At 38.9% G+C, this 21,955-nt stretch overlaps 1 protein-coding gene across 1 annotated transcript in view; it reads left to right on the top strand.

Moving 5' to 3' along the window:
- LOC125668031 (cadherin-23-like) overlaps window positions 1-5,357 on the top strand; it is a 90,486-nt gene extending 85,129 nt beyond the window's left edge. Inside the window, exons 37-38 of the mRNA XM_056163829.1 lie at window positions 2,038-2,124; window positions 2,907-5,357. Coding sequence (XP_056019804.1) covers window positions 2,038-2,124; window positions 2,907-3,165 — 346 coding nt within the window. The 3' untranslated portion in view covers window positions 3,166-5,357. The remainder of the gene's footprint in view (window positions 1-2,037; window positions 2,125-2,906) is intronic.
- The last annotated feature ends 16,598 nt before the right edge of the window (window positions 5,358-21,955 follow it).

Genomic DNA, 21,955 nt, shown 5'->3' with positions numbered 1-21,955 from the left:
TGCGTCATCAGTCTTCGGTTTGTGTCGACCAAAAAGTAGGTCACCGTGACCTACTTTTGGTATTTGACAGCTAAATTACTATATTTCAGACACTATTTGACTTACAATCATCAAACTTTGTCAGTTGATGCATCTTGAGTCTTCGGAGTGTATCGACCAAAAAGTAGGTCACTGTGACCTACTTTTGGCATTTGACAGTTATATTTATATATTTCAGTCACTAATTGACCTACAATCATCAAACTTTGACAGTTGATGCATCTTGAGTCTACGGAGTGTGTCGACCAAACAGTAGGTCACCTTGACCTACTTTTGGAATTGGACGGCTATATTTATATATTTCAGATACTATTTGACCTATAGTCATCAAACTTTGTCAGTTGATGGGTCTTGCATGTTCGAAGGGTTTCGACCAAAAAGTAGGTCACCTTGACCTACTTTTGGCATTTGACAGTTATATTTATATATTTCAGTCACTAATTGACCTACAGTCATCAAACTTTGTCAGTTGTTGGGTCTTGCATGTTTGAAGGGTTTCGACCAAAAAGTAGGTCAACTTGACCTACTTTTGGAATTGGACGGCTATATTTATATATTTCAGATACTATTTGACCTACAGTCATCAAACTTTGTCAGTTGTTGGGTCTTGCATGTTCGAAGGGTTTCGACCAAAAAGTAGGTCAACTTGACCTACTTTTGGAATTGGACGGCTATATTTATATATTTCAGATACTATTTGACCTACAGTCATCAAACTTTGTCAGTTGTTGGGTCTTGCATGTTCGAAGGGTTTCGACCAAAAAGTAAGTCAACTTGACCTACTTTTGGAATTGGACGGCTATATTTATATATTTCAGATACTATTTGACCTACAGTCATCAAACTTTGTCAGTTGATGGGTCTTGCATGTTCGGAGTTCGCTGACCAAAAAGTAGGTCACCATGACCTACGATTGGAATTTGACATCTATATTTCAATATGCAGATACTAATTGACTTAAAATCATCAAACTTTGTCAGTTGATATTTCTTGGGTTCTCAAAATGTGTAAACCAAAAAGTAGGTCACATTGACCTACTTTTTTTGAATTCTTAGGATTTAACTAAAGATTTAGAATACTAAGAGGCTAAGAATAGAAATGGTGGCGTTGTACAATTTATCAGAAGAGCGATTCTAGGCCCTTGGGCCTCTTGTTTCATACACATTATTAGGCTATTCTTTACACACAGTTTTCCTGATTTTTGGGCTCACGACGGGTGTGACCGGTCGAGAGGGGATGAGTATTCCTTTTACGCACCTGATCTTACCTCTGGTATATCCAGGGGTCTGTGTGTGCTCTACTCGTAATTTTGCATTGTTTATAGGAGCTGTTAGATTGATCACCGATCGTTATCGTTACCAGTTCATTATTGCATAGAAGCAGAAATTCAATTCAGGGCCAAACATTCTAAAGCACATGTATTCAAAATTGAGCACCCCTATACACCCCAGAATTAAAGAAGCTTTACAAAAGATCTTGCACTTAATATTACATTTCTTTTTCAGATTAAGCCTCGCCTAACATCAATACAAGAATGTTGATACACGTTGCTTAATCATGAATATTGTCCCCTTTCCCTATCTAGTGAAAGAAACAGACGAATATTAAAACAATATAACATTTGAATTCTATGCACATTTATTTCATATTTCTGTAATACCAATTTTATTCATTATAATGAAATCATTGATATTTTTCTGTGCACGTACAAGCAAGAATGTCGTTGGGAAACTGAAACGTAAAAAAAAAAAACCATGACGCAGATATATTTACATGTTTATAATAGCACTAGAGAAAAACTACGAAGAAAACCGCTAGTGTATATTCAGTGAAAAACAATCTAAGGATATTATACTGTCTTTCCGAGGGATTATGGGTATACTTGTTTACCATCTTCCGTTCCTCTATCAACCATATCGTGTGATCTTTAAACAAGATGCACATCTTCCTCAAATTCTATATCAAGTAAAATAGAACATGTTTTTTCGTTACTTTCAGGAAAAATCCGCTTATGAACAAGGATGAGGAAGTGAAGCGAAGCATGGAAAACTTGGATAAACTAGATGACGTTAGTGTGTCAGGAAGGTATGTACACAATATCACAGGAGGTGTTGTCCTACAGGTATCTTTATCTTTATGTTGTATTTGCTTAAGGAAGGACTCCTGCGAATCGACATTATTTATTTCATAAATGTGCGCACTTGTATGATCGTTTAATTACAAATACGTACGATTCTCTGTTGTTTTCATAAAACGTAACAATGAAACGTGTAGCAACTCTCTAAAGTATCTGCTGTCATGGCGGGTGTGGGGACGTTTACTCCTCCCAGACACCTGATCCCACTCGTGGTGTTTACAGGGCTCCATGTTTGATCTGTTCGCGATTTTATATACTCTATAATAGTATTGATGAGATTGATCCCTTTGTCTACATTATGTGTTTAAATCTGCAAATTGGAAGCATAAAATCTGAAAAACAAAATATCAAATATTTTATCAAACGAGATATAATTATTTCAAATATTTGTACTTTCGGAAATGCATATGCTGTAAGTTCGTGGACTGTGAAGTTAACATATCACCCCAAAACATAATGGCGAAAAGCACAGGATTCTTTACACACTCATTTTGACTTTGTATAACTCCGTCTATCTGATCAGGATATAGGGCTCACGGCGGATTTGGTCGGTCGACAGGGGATGCTTACTCCTCTTAGACACCTGATCCCACCTCTGGTGTGTCCAGGGATCCGTGTTTGCCCACCTGTCTATTTTGTATTGCTTATAGGAGTTATGAGATTGATCACTGTTCGTTATCTTCACCTCTCATTAACAAAGCATAAACACCCTCTTCTCGTTTTCTTCTAGCGAGAATTCATTGGATCCTAGTGACTTTGAGTACGCTAAGCGTACTATGACGTACGAGGAGCCGTCGGAGGAAAAGGAAGTGGTGATGGACATGTATGTGGAGGACGGGGTGTTGTCCAATAGTAACGTGGATCCTTTAGCCCTCGCACTCAGCCAGCACGAGAAACAGAAAAACGAAAAGAAAATGAATGGGAATACGCATTTCGCTAATGGGCAGATAAATCAAGCATATGATTGTCTGGAGACAACAGAAGTGTAAATTTATAGTAAATGTTGTATATGACTATATATATTGCATTTCTTCAACCATGGATACTGGGAACCAGTTTATTGTTATACATTTGATACAGGAATATGCGTCATTCACAGCTGGTTTGTGAGGAGTGTAAGGATATGATTAATAATTCTATTCCATATCTACAAATTATTAACTTCATACATTCATTTGTTTCCATTTTAAGGCTTGATATATCTATTCTATTCGCTTTTTTGGCTTCGTTAGTAAGTACCGAATCAAATGCATGATATTGTGTCATTAAAAAAAGAATATACGTTATATATTTATATCTATCTTAATCTTTGGATATATGGTTATATTAACTTTATATGGGAAAATCAATAGTAATAAAAAGAATATTATAGCAGTAAATAAAAATTCGATGTATGATAGCATATATAATGGGAAGGAATGATGTTTGAAATATGATTACACATCATGTTAAGTCTCGTCGTTCACAACATGATGAATAGTCGTTCTATATTTAGATACAAGTATTCCCGGGTGTGCCAGAATACTCGAATTCATATATCACAAACTCATTACTATGCTAAATTAATGAATACATTTACAAGACATACTAGTGGTTTAGAAATGTATATTTCACTATGCATGTTATCCATCCCTTTTTGAGGACAAATCCGTTTACCTGATCAGGATATAGGGCTCACGGCGGGTGTGATCGGTCAATAGGGGATGCTTACTCCTCCTAGGCACCTGATCCCACCTCTGGTGTGTCTAGGGGTCCGTGTTTGCCCAGCTATCTATTTTGTATTGCTCATATAGGAGTTATGAGATTGATCACTGTTCGTTATCTTCACCTTATACAGTACACATTTTATTTCGGAAATGGCAAGTTACATATTTTATCACCCTGGCCCAATATGTGTTTTGAAAGCCTGTAGGTTAGTTCATATCAAACTACATACAACTAACACTCGGTATGAAAAGCTTATAACTAAAAGTATACAAAGTACATAATGAAAAAAACCCCACATTATTCGCTAAATATCCAGTCACTTAAAAATGCTGCATATGCGATGCTGATTAACTCAGATAATTTTAGATCAGATATCTAACGGTACACACATGTATAACAATTTTAGATGACTAACTAACATATTCTGAAATTTTAATAGAACATTCAGTAAGTATTGTACGATGGCGTACGTAAAAAGAATGCTTTTTGACTTTTGTTAGGTTAATTCTCTGAATTTTTTCTCTGTTATTATTGTGATGGGAATTTACTATGAACAACCTGGAGATTTGTTTCATCTATTTTGTTTTTAAATATGCAGTTTATTTTTTTTTTAAATTTTGTTATGCTATTATCTGCATGTTACTCTTCGGGATTAGATCGGAATCGGGATGAGATCGGGATCAAATTCTCATGGTGCGATCTAGTTTGATCCCGTCTCCTAATCCACGAGTTTGTTTTTCATTCAAAATACATTTCGTCAATCTTATACTTCAGAGGGAGAAATATATAGATCACATATGTTTTGGTCAATATTGTTGATTATAATCATTGCATTGTTGAAATATATTTTTATGTCATTAAGGAGGTACATGCATACCACATTGTCATAATGGCTGACTTCCTTTTAAACATGGAAGAAATTATGAATACCAGCAATCTCCTTTGTATGTTTCTGTTGAATCTGATTATCTAGCTGGGTATCGCAGTCGATTAACGTGTCGTCTGCTGAACTGTAGATCGCAGTTTTGACTCCATAAAAGGGTTTGGTTGTTTTTTAACTACTTCCTACTAAAATGTCAATTTTGGCTAATTACAGTAATTATTTGAAAATTTCAAATTTGAATATATTTGTACTTTCCCGGTGTGTTACTCCTCCTTAATGAAATTATAAGATGAGTTATACCTTTTATACAGGTATTTTTTTGTTTTTTTGTTTTGCAGCTGTTTGGGTACACACTTCTAACAGAAGTATAATATATTCATTGATATGTATATGTATCCATTCAAATTAGGATTATTGGCATAATTTGTACTGCTCCTCAAAATAAATATGAATTGAAGCTCATAAGAGAAAATATGGTAGATTAAAAACCACAACGTTTAAGATCAGTTTATTCTACATGTACTATGACAGTCCATGGTGTACCTTAAGGAGGACACACCAAATCATAATAAACATAGTGTACGAAATATTTATGTTGTGTGCGTTTATTCATTTAACGTTGAAATTGCGTCATGTGATTTATTTAAATCCGGGCTTTGACTTTCTCTGGTATATAGGTACTGTTTCCGTATACAAATGTACACCTTAGCCCATGTGCCTTACATTCTAAAATCTGCAAAATACCACCTAACTATATTTCGGTCTTTACTGGGAGAAGACGATTTCTCTCTTATATTTCTTCTGAATGTTTCTCCTAATGTATTTCAAATCCAAGTTATGATTTAGAAATATTACTCTTATGACCTTTGGGTGGATTGTTTACACTAGTAGAGCACGGCTATATGTATGTTGAACTGACCCTTTAGTCTCTGTTGACAGTAACAGTAAGAGTTCTTTAATTAATGATTTTGACATCGAATTACTACGTTTACCTGATCAATATATAGGGTTTAAGGTGAGTATGACCGGTCGGCTGTGGATGCTTAATCCTCCTAGGCACCGGAAAACACCCCTGGTGTGTCTAGGGGTCCGTGTTTGCCCTTCTCTTCATTTTGTATTTTTTATAGGATTTATATGACATTATTGGTCACTTTTATACATTTATTGCATGACAGTGAGGGAGATAAGAAGATTTATTCACCCAAGAAAAATCATATTCCCCGAGGGCAACGGCCGAGGGGAATATGACTTTTCTTGGGTGAATAAATCTTCATATCTCCTGAACAGTCATGCAATAAATTGTTTATCATACCGAAAATGCATTTGAAATTGGAGTCCGCTCATCTATACATTATATTCAGCTGAGATTGCCCTAACGGTAACACCGCGCCGTCAACGTATTAGACGGTACAAACAACGAAATACAGTGATATGGTAACCAGTTTTTGTATTTCCATTCTCCTTGAATGCTGATTTACTTGCTTGTTTTTGTATCAACCAAAACCTGTCGATTTTGAACGTATGTATCAGAGACCCACATATTTTGTACCTTTCGAAATTATGAAAGTACAATGACTCGGACTTATTGTGACGTCACAATAAAGTTCGTCTACCTTGACGTTAAATTTACGGAAAGTGCACGAGGCTGCCCAAGGAGTAAATATGACAGGGAGATATGATGTTTGAGAGGGAGATATGAAGTTTTGTCATCCCTGGAACATGGCTGTCTAGACCAATCAGATTACGCGTTGCATAGAATTCTCATACTGAGGTATAATAATATACAATTATTGGTGTTTTTTGAGGTAATACGATTATTTAGACACCTGAGGAGTACAATATTCACCGAACCCGAAGGGCTCGGTGAATATTGTACTTCGAAGGTGGCTAAATCATCGCATTGACCTCAAAAACAGCAATAATTGTTTTATTATATGAATAAATGATTAAAAAACCTTCAAGATTGTTCTTTGCTTTAATTGTAAGTTTCAACGACCTATTTTTGGCCCTATGTGGAAAAAATAATTCCTTATGTTCACCTGGAAGGTCACGTGCAAGTAAACATAACGTAGTATGATTTCTACATTGTTGGATCTCAGCCAATGAGAGAGCTAGGAATTATTCAATCATGTAATAAACTTGTTTATTTACATGTATAAAACTTAGCTGATACTAAACACACTGATATGAGAGTCCACAAGTATAAGATTTTGTGAATATAGTCAATACATGGACTCTGTTATAATTTCATCATCTCATCGATCTATAAGGATATCAAGAATATTTTCATTGTGGCTAATTCTAAGATAATATTTTATGCACCCATTGTCACAAAGAACTTAAAGATGTTTTGATATGATTAAATTTTACAACAGAATTAAACTTGCACAATAAAGTACTTTTTGTTATACAAACAGTTTTCATGATTTCAAACAAAACGTTTGTCTTGTTACAATTAATGTTGTGCGTATGGTCAGTTTGTAAATCGAGGCAAACTCATGACAAACAAATTGATGGTACGGGGGTTTGAACAGTATCGTTCAAAGACATGATTTCGCCAATTTTATGGTCGTTATAATGATCTAGTTTGACAATGCAATCTCTAATTTAATTAAATGCTGTTTAACGTGTTTCATACCGATTGTTAGGCCATTCTTGGCAAACTGATTTTAACTACGGACAACTCCGTTTACCTTTTCAAGATATAGGGCTCACGGCGGGTGTGGCCGGTTGACAGGGGACGCTTACTCCTCCTAGGCACCTGATCCCACTTCTGGTGTGTCCAAGGGGCCCGTGTTTGCCAAACTATATATTTTGTATTGCTTATAGGAGTGGTGAGATTGATCACTGTTCGTTATCTTCACCTTTCAAAACACTAACGGTATAAATTCAATACAAACTCTGACATGACGATGTCATATGCGAATCAATGGATTATCAAGTATTGTAAAATAATGTTGTTCCATTCTGAAATATATTTTCACTTGGGGATTGCCTCATCCGCTTTTCAAAGCATAAAATGCGTTATGTCTTGAAAAATGTACCAGATGACGTCACGTCACATCGATTGACATGTGGATTGTTATCAGTGAATTGCTTACACATTTGCTGCACGCTGTGATAAGTTATACCGAGCGAGAATCGGACGAGCCTTAACAAGACACTAAAGATATGTGTGAGGAAAAAGACAAAATCGGCAAAAGAAAAGAAACAATTTCTACATACGTTCACTGAAAATTTTATGAGCCGTGTTAATCTCGTTCAACCAGACACACTTGGTTGTCTCCGCAAATCTCGGACGAGCAAGAGTCTGGTCAAGAATCACGATAATTCCTATTACCGCTAGGGAGAGCTAATTCAATTTCGTGTTGATTCTGACATAGACACAGTCATTTCCGAAACATTAATGTTAATTAGTTGATCCTTCATTAATGATACTAACGAAGAAATCACCACTACAACAGTAGTACTGCCATCGCTGTCAGCTGGAAATTGTTCTTTTGTTTTTGCCTCCCAAAAGGAAGTTTGGTAAAATTGAACACAATACGGTTTACCATACCCCGTAGGTAGAACAGCAAATAAATCATTTCCTTTTACAACAGTTTAATATGTTTTGCCGTTTTGGAGGACGAAGCAAAAAGGTATTGGCATAAGAATCTAATATCTAATATCCAATATGTCTGACGTGTTTCATACCGATTATTAGGCCGTTCTTGGCACACTGATTTTGACTACGGATAACTCCGTTTACCTGATCAAGATATAGGGCTATGGCGGGTGTGACCAGTCGACAGGGGATGCTTACTCCTCATAGACACCTGAACCCACCTCTGATGTGTTCATTATACACAGCAGGTGTGGCACGATAGAGATTCCTTCCTGCTCAAGGGCCGTAATCGCAGTCATTCGCCTTTTCCATATGAGTGAAAGATTCTCAAGAGAGACGTTACGCAATATACAATCAATCAATCGAAGTTAGATGCGGCATCACAATGCACTGTATACTTCCGCTGGCGTTATATATCCCCTGTGTTTTAAAAATGAATAGGCAGATCTTATTCAGTGCAGTATAATTAAAGGTGAAGATAACGAGCAGTGATCAATTTCATAACTCCTATAAGCAATACACAATACTAGATAGTTGGGCAAACATGGACCCCTGGACACACCAGAGGTGGGATCAGGTGCCTAGGAGGAGTAAGCATCCCCTGTCGACCTGTCACACCCACCGTGAATCATATATCCTGGTCAGGTAAACGGAGTTATCCGTAGTCAAAATCAGTGTATCAAGAACGGCCTAGCAATCGGTATGAGACATGTCAGACAGCATTTGATCCAATGATAGGTTGCATTGACGAACTTGGTCGTTATAACGACCATAAAATTTGCGAAATGCTGAGTTCAATCGAGACTGTTGAAACCCATGTACCATCAATTTATTTGTCAGTAGCTTGCCTCGATTTAAAAACTGATCATACACAGGACAAGCTCTTGCGTACCGAATCAGTTGAGAGATATCAACACAAATACAGGTGATAATAAATATTTTCAGGTGAAATGGGTATTTCTATTTCTAGTTTACTATACTTATCTAAATTATGATTATCACTTAAGACACGCAAATGACCGCCCCATACTGCTCTCGGTCTAGTTGCAGAGCTGTAACTATGGGGGGGGGGGAATATTGTAACGGACCACAGTATTTTGTCAGAGAGCTACAGTTCTTCAGCTACATATTAATGTAATCAAATACGTTTATACAATCAATAATGCATTTCCTGATACCTGGTATATTCTTAGCGATGACAGATTTAAACTACAGTATTTTGGTACTTTTTGTCGGAAGGTTATTTGCACTGCGCAAGAATTCGCTTAGCAACCTTTCTACGAAGTGTCCATCATGAAGGCATCCATTTTGTTTCTTTGCATAGCTAAAGGATATACTAAATTTATCAAATTTGAAAACCGAAGGTGGAGTTTGCGACGAATCTTGATAACAGAAGATATGTGCATACAGGCTACATACATGTATGTAGGTTTAATGTTTTCTGATATGTGCATACAGGCTACATACATGTATGTTTAATGTTTACTTCGCAGCGCAAGATCAACTTTGGAGTTGTGTGTTTACACTTTTATAAACTAAGACTTGTAGAATGTAGTTTTCACTTTTTGTATTAAAGTAAAAGGAATGTAAGTAATTTTGACCTATGTTATACGAAATAACCTAACTTAGTGCAGTTTACTTTTCTTATAATCCGCGTAAACTGCACGAAGTTAAAATATATCGTATACCATAGGTCAAAACTAACTTCATTCTTTAAATATATCTTTGTATAGACCATTTCAAATAAATAAAGATGTCTCGAATCATTTATTTTTTATAGATGAAAGATATCTAGATTCTGTGATTTTTGTTGTTGCTTTATCTAACTGTTTGAATTAGTGTACATGTGTATATACATATATTTCATTGACTTGTATTTTAACACACACTTACATGTATGTATACCCACCCCTTCAAAAAGAGAGCGCATACTAGATTACACTTTCGGTCGGTAGATTAGGTGTTCGCTCAGCATCTGGAGAACCATTCCCTTGACAAACATAAAATTTAGTGTTCTGGTAGCCTTTTTAAAGGTGAAAAATATCCGTCAATTCTGTGGTCATAGGGTCAATACCAAACAACTCCGGACATCAATGATATTGTTGGTTGGATATCTTGAGAACCCATTGTTTGATAGACATCAAGACTGGCACTGACAGTCACTATGAAGTAAATAACCTCTTGATTTTGAGTTCAGAAAGTCAATGGCGAGGATCAAACTACGCCTGGCATGTCACGTTTTCGAAAATATTGTCCACTCAATGTTTTGTTCATCCTCTTCTTGATATACATAAAAAATGTTACACTTGTATCCATCCCTTAAGGAGCAGATGAAGGTCACAAGGTCAAAGGTGAGGGTAAATCTATCCCGAACATCAGATATTGTCTGTTCAATACTTTGAGTGTCCTTTACTGGATAGACTTCAAACTTGGCATACTGGTGCCCTCTAACAATTAAGTGACCTGTATCAACTTAGAGGTCAACATTCACGAGTAAAACTACTTCCAGACATTATGAAAATAATTTCCGCACAAAATCTGTAAACCCTTCGCTTGATGGACATCAAACTGTGTACCTTGGTATTCCCAATTTTTCGTTAGAATTATAAACATCCTTTTAAAGTTGACGCTTTTCATCATTGCAATACGGTGAAAATATGTTTCTGAAATAATTTTATTGCCTTAATGGTTTATCTAAAAGTGAAGCTTTAGCAAGCGAATACACAGTATATGAGCTGTTCCAATTCAAAGGGGTTTGACGTCATAGTAAGATATATACTTGTCACAATGATTTGACTACAGAGTACTCCGTTTACCTTTTCAAGATATAGGACTCACGGCGGGTGTGACCGGTCGACTGGGGATGCTTACTCCTAAGCACATGATCCCACCTCTGGTGTATCCAAGTGTCCGTGTTTGCCCAACTCTATTTTGTAATGCTTATAGGAGTTATGAGATTGATCACTGTTGGTTATCTTCGCCTCTCATACATGAACACTATGCCGTGCCTGTTATATATGGTGATGACTAGATGGTATCCCTCAAAAGCAGGTGACCCACGAGTTGATCACAGATGGAAAGATAAGTCGTACGTCGAATAATATTTCGTAAAGAAATGTGTTTACGATGAAGAAGGCAAAGAAAATTGTTGGGATTTTTTTTACTAATTAAGATTGCTAATTAAACCCTAATTAGCTGTTGATCTCGCTTCTCTCGTGTGTAGCACCAATCAGTAGGGAACCAGTTTAGGACCTAAGGTAGTTTCGTGCAACCAGACGCTCGGCTGTCTCCAGAAATCTCCGACGAGCAGAGATTTTCGTTGCAGATTTGCCGAGACAGCCGAGTGTCTGGTTGAACGAGACTAGACCTAGGTCGGGTATGACGTAACAATGGAAGCCGGGAGTGGTATGACGTAGGAATGCAAGAGCGTACAAACTCCCCGTCGAGGCCTCACTGTGTCACCTATGTATAGACCTCTCCTATGTGACGGAGTACAATATATAAATTTGTATATTGTGAGTCCGCGATTATCACGCGGGTAAATAATACTAAAGAAGTAGTTCGTAGTTAAAGCTTGAAAATATTGACATTAAGAGCATATATATAAAAGTATGGATTTTATTTTAAATATAAAATGATCAAAAGATCATTAAAGAGAAGGGAGACTCTGTTCAAATTATAGTGTAAAGTAATAAACTTGTTGTTTACGTTCTTGATTTGAACTATTTACGTTTGACGTTATGGTTCTTTTTTCGTCATTCTACAGTGACGTCACACAGTATACAATCGTTATCCCATAATGCCTAACTGGAAGAATTTGGTTTGTGAGCAAACGAACTCTGGCGAAAGTTTGAAGAGCGATATGACGTTAAGTCTAGCATGGCGTAACAATGGGAGTTATTAGCTTTACGTCGGAAAAATAACGTTAGAAAAATTGAAATAGCAGAGAACACAACGACGTAACAATTGCAGTGATATGTGATATAGGTGTAATGGTATTTTGTAGTATGGGTGGTGGTATGTGGAGTATGGGCAGTGTAATAGTATGTGGTGTATAGGTTGTAGTTGATAGTGTATGGGTGGTGTACACCATACACACCACATACCACCACCCATACAATCACCTATATCACCTCCTATACATACGTGGTACCACTGGCACACTTATTATTAACACATTTAAACACTACGCCGACTTTATCGATTTTTCCCTTGTCATTGCTACGTCATAGCGCTCTTGGCTTTCTCAATTTTTTCTGCGTTATCATTACAACATAGCACTCCCCAAACTTCCACCAGAATTCGTTTGCTCACAAACCAAACTCTTCCACTTAGGCATTATGGGATAGCGATTTCTTAGGCCGCGTATACTGTGACGTCACTGTAGAATGACGAAAAAACATAACGTCAAACGTAAACAACATTCAAAACAAGAACGTAAACATCAAGTTCATTACTTTACACAATAATTTGAACAGAGTCTCCATACTTTATAATGATCTTTTGATCATTTTATGTTTAAAATAAAATCCATACTTTTATATTTATGCTCTTAATATCAATATCTTCAAACTTTTAACTGCGAACTACTTCTTTAGTGTTATTTGCCTGCGTGATAATCGCGGACTCACAATATACAAATCTGTATATTGTGCTGCGTCACATAGGAGAGGTCTATTCGTAGGTGACGTAATGAGGCCTCGACGGGGAGTTTGAGCGCTCCCAACTTCTATTGTTACGTCATATCCGACTTGACGTCACAGGTCTATTGTATTTTTATATCATACCCTAAACTGGTTCCCCGCTGATTTGCAAGAGAAGCGAGGTCAACAGGGTACCATTTCATATCATACCCAACCTAGTTCATCCCAATCGTAACTACTCGGCTATTTCCGCAACCGCAAATGAACCTCATATGTGGATCGACGCCATCAGAGTCTGTTACCATGTGTACAGAAATGCAACTATGACGTCACAGGCGTACGTTACAATATGAAACGCGAGCTTTCAAATGCATTTAAGATATCATACATGTCTAAGGTATTCTACCACTATTATTTTTTACTTTTATGTTTATGTATTGGAGTGAATAAGACGTTAATGATACCAAAACTGAATCTCTGGTGAATATATAAATAATACATTATACAAGGATTCGGTTTTGTCCTTTTAACCTAATCCACAGGCGCGCTTCCGGCGAACAAATGCATCAATTTGATGCAATTCTTGCGCCGATCCACGTCCGAGTCTTTTTACCGGTTACGGAAAAAGGCGAGCGCGTGATCCGATTGAGTCCATCCTAATCCTACGTCATTGACATTTTACGTTATAGCGCTAATGGCTTATATTGTTACATCATCACTTGACCCACCTATCAATGCTGTTTATACTTACAATTATGTGATATTGCAGAAAAGAAAGATCAATTATACGCGTAACTCTCAATTAGATTTTTCACCCAAGATTTATAATAAATCATTTCTTTTTATGGTAATGTTGGTATATCAGTAACAATTCTGATTACATATAGTTGCAATGTCTCAAGCTCTCTCAATGCAATGATACATGCTTTTGCCCAAAATATGATGATATATCTTGAGTATATATTTGTATACAGATAAAAATATTATTATTATCTTACCTTCACTCAATGGACTTATTGATTAAACTGCAAAATTAAAATAAATGAGGAGCCTTTCTTTTATACTGAAGTCGGAGAGAGAGGGGGAGAAAAAGAAAGGGAGAGAGAGGGATGGATAGAGAGATAAAGAGGTGATAATGAGAGAGAGATAAAGAGGAGAGGGTAGAGAGTGAAGGGAGAGAGGGGAAGGGTGGTACAGAGAGAGAGGAGGAAGAAGACAGGAGATAGAGAAAGGATGGGAGAGACATGGAGTGGGGAGAGAGAGGGTAGATAGAGAGAGAGAGAGAGAGAGAGAGAGAGAGAGAGAGAGAGAGAGAGAGAGAGAGAGAGCTGTGGAAATAGACAGGAGAAAAAGAGGATAATCAGAGGAGGGAGAGGGAAAGAGGTTAGAAAGATGGAGATAGAAAGAACAGAGGGAAATATATATGGAGAGAGGTTAAGAGAGAGAGAAGGGGAAAGAGGAAAGAGATAAAGAGGGGACAGAGAGAAGTTAAAGGGTGGGTGAGGGACGGAGAGAGAAGAGAGAGGGAAGAGAGACATAGGGCATAGGGAGATAGAAAGGGAAAAGAGAGGAAGTGTGGGAGGGGGAGAATGAAAGGAGAGAGAGAGAGAGTTTAGAGAGAGGAAGGATGGGGATTGGAAATAGAGAGATGGGGACAAGAGGAGAGAAGAACATAAAGAGGGAAGAGAAATAGGAAGGGTGGGAAAGGGAAGGATAGAGAGAAAGAGGAGAGAGATTAGAAAGAGAGGAGGGAGAGAGATGGAAGAGGAAGGGTGGGAGAGGGAGCCGAGCGAGAGAAGGGAGAGATGGGGCGAAATAGAGGAAGGATGAGAGAAATGGAGGGAGAGAGATAAGGGGAGAGAGAAGAGATAGGAGATAAACAGGGGAGAGGGAAGAGAGATAGGAAGGGTGGGAAAGGAAATGAGAGAGAAAGGGTAGGGGAAAGAAGAGAAAGAGGAGGGAATATAATTATGGAAGAGGGGATGTGGGAGAGAGGGAAAGAGGGCGAGAATAGGGAGGGAAAAGAGAAGAGAGAGAAGAAAGAAAGAGATAGGAGAGATAGAGAGAGAGGAAGGATTGGAAAGAGATAAAAGGAGAAGGTGAGAGAAGATAGAAAGGGAAGAGGGGAGAGAGATAAGATGGGTGGGAAATGGAGAAAGGGTGGGAGAGAAAAAAGAGAAAGAGAGGAAGGAGATATAGACGGAAGAATGGAAGAGGGAATGTGACAGAGGGAGGAGAGAGATGGGGAGAGATAGAGAGGAAGGATGGGAGAGAGAGATAAGGGGAGAGAGGAGATAGAAATGGGGAGAGGGACGAGAGAGAAAGAGGAAGGGTATAAAATGAGTGAGAGAAATGGTGGGGGAGAGAGAAAAGAAAGATGAGAGAGAGATGGAAGAGAGAGAGGGGGGAAAGTGGAAGAGGTAGAGAGATGGGAGAGAAAAGAAGAGAAGAGAAGAAAGACATGGGGAGAGATGGCGAGGGGAAGGATAGGATAGGGAGAAAGATATGGAGGGGGAGAGAAGAGAGAGGAGATAGAAAGGGGGAGAGGGAAGAGAGATAGGAATGGTGGGAAAGGGAATGAGTGAGAGAAATGGTTGGGGAGAGGGAGAAGAGAGAGAGAGAGGGAAGAGTAGGATAGGGAAAGAGATAGATAGAGAGGGGGGAAGGGTAATGAGAGGAGAGAAAGAGAGGAAAAGAAGGAGTGAGAGAGAAAACATGGAGAGAGAGGAGGAGGAAGGGTGGGGAGAGAGAGGGGCAAGAGAGAAAGGGAAAGACAGGCATGGAGGCATTGAGTACGGAGAGATAGATTAGACCGAGAGAGAGTAAGAGGAAAGGTGGGAGGAGGTAGAGAGACAAGAGAGCGAGGGAAAGAAAAACAGTAACAACTAACACCCAATATCATATGTGTACACATTCATTTACAAATTATCATAGCTGATGAGCTTAATCAGTCTATCAAAAATTAAAATTCCGTACTAAATGTTGTTTTAATTTGATCTAGTCAATGCAACATGGTGATTATTTCATAACGTTTAAGGATGTCCATGGAGATTTTTTTATCATTACAGTGTAGCGTCATTTCCATTACAGTACGAAGTGTTTCTCATTTACTAGTATTATACATCTTAGTTCCATAGTAATAACTATGCTAGGCGCGAAATACGTTATTGTAATAGCTTCATTTGTGCACAATAGTCCTCAAAGGCAGCTTAGTAAAACATCATAGGAATTGGCTTAGCTGTCCAAGGATTACTAACCCCGTATCTCTAAAAGGCAGATCTTATGAATCGATCTTTGTATAGGAAATCAAAAATACTATCCTTAAAAGGCAGATTAGTACCGTAGCCTAAAAATCGTACTACACTCGTCGTTATGCGTTGCTGATTAACTCAGTATCCCTGAAAGGCAGGTTTACCATAGGGCTCGCTGGATGGCAAAGCTTATCTGGTATCCCTCAAAAGTAGGTGACTTAAGCGCCCGGGAACTTGGGCTAGTTGAGCGTCGATAATTAACTCGGTATCCCTGAAAGGCAGGTCAGATATAGGGCTCGCTGAGTGGCAAAGCTTATCTGGTATCCCTCAAAAGTAGGTGACTTTAGCGTCCGGGACCTTGGGCTAGTTAAGCGTGGATAATTAAATCGGTATCCCTGAAAGGCAGGTCAGATATAGTGCTCGCTGGGTGACAAAGCTTATCTGGTATCCCTCAAAAGTAGGTGACTTTAGCGCCTGGGAACTTGGGCTAGGTGAGCGTCGATAATTAAGTCGGTATCCCTGAAAGGCAGGTCAGATATAGGGCTCGCTGGGTGGCAAAGCTTATCTGGTATCCCTCAAAAGTAGGTGACTTTAGCGCCCGGGACGTTGGCCTAGTTGAGCATCGATAATTAAGTCGGTATCCCTGAAAGGCAGGTCTGATATAGGGCTCGCTGGGTGGCACAGCTTATCTGGTATCCCTCAAAAGTAGGTGACTTTAGCGCCCGGGACGTTGGGCTAGTTGATCGTCGATAATTAAATCGGTATCCCTGAAAGGCAGGTCTGTTATAGGGCTCGTTGGGTGGCAAAGCTTATCTGGTATCCCTCAAAGGTAGGTGACTTTAGCGCCCGGGAACTTGGGCTAGTTGAGCATCGATAATTAAGTCGGTATCCCTGAAAGGCAGGTCTGATATAGGGCTCGCTGGGTGGCAAAGCTTATCTGGTATCCCTCAAAAGTAGGTGACTTTAGCGCCTGAGAACTTGGGCTAGTTGAGCGTCGATAATTAACTCGGTATCCCTGAAAGGCAGGTCTGATATAGGGCTCGTTGGGCGGAAAAGCTTATCTGGTATCCCTCAAAAGTAGGTGACTTAAGCGCCCGCGAACTTGAGCTAGTTGAGCGTCGATAATTAACTCGGTATCCCTGAAAGGCAGGTCTGATATAGGGCTCGTTGGGCGGCAAAGCTTATCTGGTATCCCTCAAAAGTAGGTGACTTTAGCTCCCAGGAACTTTGGCTAGTTGAGCGTCGATAATTAAGTCGGTATCCCTGAAAGGCAGGTCAGATATAGGGCTCGCTGAGTGGCAAAGCTTATCTGGTATCCCTCAAAAGTAGGTGACTTTAGCGTCCGGGACCTTGGGCTAGTTGAGCATCGATAATTAAGTCGGTATCCCTGAAAGGCAGGTCTGATATAGGGCTCGCTGGGTGGCAAAGCTTATCTGGTATCCCTCAAAAGTAGGTGACTTTAGCGCCCGGGACATTGGGCTAGTTGATCGTCGATAATTAAATCGGTATCCCTGAAAGGCAGGTCTGATATAGGGCTCGCTGGGTGGCACAGCTTATCTGGTATCCCTCAAAAGTAGGTGACTTTAGCGCCCGGGACGTTGGGCTAGTTGATCGTCGATAATTAAATCGGTATCCCTGAAAGGCAGGTCTGTTATAGGGCTCGTTGGGTGGCAAAGCTTATCTGGTATCCCTCAAAGGTAGGTGACTTTAGCGCCCGGGAACTTGGGCTAGTTGAGCATCGATAATTAAGTCGGTATCCCTGAAAGGCAGGTCTGATATAGGGCTCGCTGGGTGGCAAAGCTTATCTGGTATCCCTCAAAAGTAGGTGACTTTAGCGCCTGAGAACTTGGGCTAGTTGAGCGTCGATAATTAACTCGGTATCCCTGAAAGGCAGGTCTGATATAGGGCTCGTTGGGCGGAAAAGCTTATCTGGTATCCCTCAAAAGTAGGTGACTTAAGCGCCCGCGAACTTGAGCTAGTTGAGCGTCGATAATTAACTCGGTATCCCTGAAAGGCAGGTCTGATATAGGGCTCGTTGGGCGGCAAAGCTTATCTGGTATCCCTCAAAAGTAGGTGACTTTAGCTCCCAGGAACTTTGGCTAGTTGAGCGTCGATAATTAAGTCGGTATCCCTGAAAGGCAGGTCAGATATAGGGCTCGCTGAGTGGCAAAGCTTATCTGGTATCCCTCAAAAGTAGGTGACTTTAGCGTCCGGGACCTTGGGCTAGTTGAGCATCGATAATTAAGTCGGTATCCCTGAAAGGCAGGTCTGATATAGGGCTCGCTGGGTGGCAAAGCTTATCTGGTATCCCTCAAAAGTAGGTGACTTTAGCGCCCGGGACATTGGGCTAGTTGATCGTCGATAATTAAATCGGTATCCCTGAAAGGCAGGTCTGTTATAGGGCTCGTTGGGTGGCAAAGCTTATCTGGTATCCCTCAAAGGTAGGTGACTTTAGCGCCCGGGAACTTGGGCTAGTTGAGCATCGATAATTAAGTCGGTATCCCTGAAAGGCAGGTCTGATATAGGGCTCGCTGGGTGGCAAAGCTTATCTGGTATCCCTCAAAAGTAGGTGACTTAAGCGCCCGCGAACTTGAGCTAGTTGAGCGTCGATAATTAACTCGGTATCCCTGAAAGGCAGGTCTGATATAGGGCTCGCTGGGTGGCAAAGCTTATCTGGTATCCCTCAAAAGTAGGTGACTTTAGCGCCCGGGACGTTGGCCTAGTTGAGCGTCGATAATTAACTCGGTATCCCTGAAAGGCAGGTCAGATATAGGGCTCGCTGGGTGGCAAAGCTTATCTGGTATCCCTCAAAAGTAGGTGACTTTAGCGCCCGGGACCTTGGGCTAGTTGAGCGTCGATAATTAAATCGGTATCCCTGAAAGGCAGGTCTGTTATAGGGCTCGTTGGGTGGCAAAGCTTATCTGGTATCCCTCAAAGGTAGGTGACTTTAGCGCCTGGGACCTTGGGCTAGTTGAGCATCGATAATTAAGTCGGTATCCCTGAAAGGCAGGTCTGATATAGGGCTCGCTGGGTGGCAAAGCTTATTTGGTATCCCTCAAAAGTAGGTGACTTTAGCGCCTGAGAACTTGGGCTAGTTGAGCGTCGATAATTAACTCGGTATCCCTGAAAGACAGGTCTGATATAGGGCTCGTTGGGCGGCAAAGCTTATCTGGTATCCCTCAAAAGTAGGTGACTGTAGCGCCCGGGAACTCGGGGCTAGTTGAGCCTTGATAATTAACTCGGTATCCCTGAAAGGCAGGTCGGATATGGAGCTCGCTGGGTGGCAAAGAGTATCTGTTACCCTACAAAAGTAGTTGTATATATCGCTCATGAACACGGGCTTGTTGAGCCTTGATAATTAACTAGGTATCCCTTAAAAGTTTTATTCACATAGTTTTTACGACCCCCTCCCCTTGAAAAGATATGATGAGTGTTAAAATTAATCGATTGACAAGTAAGAACAAACGAGTATAAATAACACTGTATACTATATCTACTGTTTACTCACAAAAAAAGTGTGTATTGAAATTATCAAATGCTTATTAAAATGTAATATCGTCATGTGAGGAAAAAGATGTTACAATTGTCTTTTTTCCTTTTTCGACTGTGTAATCGATGTCGGATGAGAGAAACTTACAGAAGACTCCTCTTAACTATTTGAATTTAGATTTGTGTCCGAAATAAATCATTTGATATCGCCCCTTACAGTTTTTTATATCTAATTTCTTACTGTTTTTAACATCTGAGAGAATTATGATCTGATTAATTATATTAATTAGCTAATACTCTGTACAATTTCTATGAAATCTTATTTCTCTCCATATTGCCTTCATTGCTTTATTCATTTCTTACATTTTTAATAGTTCAGCTAATTAGGGTTTAATTAGTAATCTTAATTAGTAAAAAGTCCCAACAATTTTCTTTGCCTTATTCATCGTAAACATATTTCTATACGAAATATTATTCGAAGTACGACTTATCTTTCTATCTATGATCAGGGGCAAGTAACTCGTGGGTCACCTGCTTTTGAGGGATACCATCTAGTCATAACCGTTATATATGTGTTTGCTATGTTGTCAATGCTTACAAAGTTGTGTTTATATTATCTGAAACGATGCAGAAAAATTCATGGAAATAAAACCCGGAATTTTCAGAGGCGAGTTTCATATAGAGACATTTTCATGCTGTCCTCCCTGTTGATATAGTCATATACTAAAATACGTCAATGCTCAGGGATCCATGCACACATTGACGGTTGTTCGTATGCATTTGAGATCAGATACATGCTGTTTTACTCCTAAAACATCTTAAACAAAGTTGGATAGTATGTTACGATTCTGTAACTTTTATATAAATAAATAGTATGGTATTTGCAATGCATTTAATATAGTACATACATGATATTGTTATTATATTTTTATTTCATATTCATCATTGGGATTTTCTTTATACTGTGTATATGAAATCGCTATATTAACCAAGTATAGTCCGAATTTACTCTGTTATACATACGCCGCGAAGTATAAAGGAAGCAAACTATTGTTATAGAACATATGTTTGACCATCCATTAGCTTACCTCGTCATGTAGTTAGAGTATATGTAGCTTCAGTCATAGTTTGTTTGATGATTATTATTGTAATCGATCGTCTTAAATTATGGAGCGATATTTACACCGGATACGATATTCCGTAATCCTCGGGCGTTTTCTGAATTATTGGAACTACTTGCTGTTAAATATTCTTGAAGTATGGCGCCAAATGTGATTATATATGATGTCATCTGAAAGCTTGGTGACGTACACAAAGTAAATAAATACGGAGACTCAAGAAATTTTCAGAAGACGTTGTCTCAGTACTTCCAAAGGAAGCAGCATCCCACGACGCTCAAAAGCAGAACACTTCAGACCGTATTATGACATCCCAAGAGATGGGAGTCGAAGAATACCGTTGGGTAATTGTCATTTTATACTTTGAAAGTTAATGGTTAACATTGTATGAGTGGGATACTTCGTTTCAAGTTATGTTGATTGCATAATTTTATTTACATTCACAGAGTGTTTCAAGTATACCTGTTGTCCGTTATCAAATTGAATCAGCACACTTTTATAGTTGTGTTTAAACCTTGGTCGCCGGCACTTTGTGCCCGATTTATTTCAACATATTCTTTCAAGAGTATGTTTCAACACTGATATTATAATCGGTCATTAGCGTAGGGGATTCGGGAGGGGGGTAGACTTTTATTACAGGTAATCTATGCGAGGCATTCCAGGAGGATCCAGTGCTGCAACTTATTTTCATTACATGTATTTTTGTATGCTAAATAAATTGTATAATTTCATAATTCATTCTGTTGTTTTCATTCAACGTATAGTAATAGGAGAGCCACATGTTGTGTTTACTTAAGGAAAACTCAAGGGGGTATTCTACATCATTATAATGGCTGACTTCCTTTAAAAACATGGATGAAAAAATCATTATCAGTAATTTTCAATTTAGATACCTAGCCGAGTAGCTCAGTAGGTTAGAATACCGACTGCTGAACTGTAGGTCGTTTCAGATTACCTTCTACTAAAACTGTACTTTGTGACAAAATAAAGTAAATTTGAAAATTTTCAAGTTCAAAATATTGTTGTACATATCATCTACTGTTAATCTACATCAAAATTCTCTGGTGTAGCATACCTCCTT

Source organism: Ostrea edulis, chromosome 4, assembly GCF_947568905.1.
Source record: "Ostrea edulis chromosome 4, xbOstEdul1.1, whole genome shotgun sequence".
Taxonomy (NCBI): domain Eukaryota; kingdom Metazoa; phylum Mollusca; class Bivalvia; order Ostreida; family Ostreidae; genus Ostrea; species Ostrea edulis.
The sequence above is the reverse complement of the archived record's forward strand: the minus strand, read 5'-3'. Positions and strand labels throughout refer to the sequence as shown.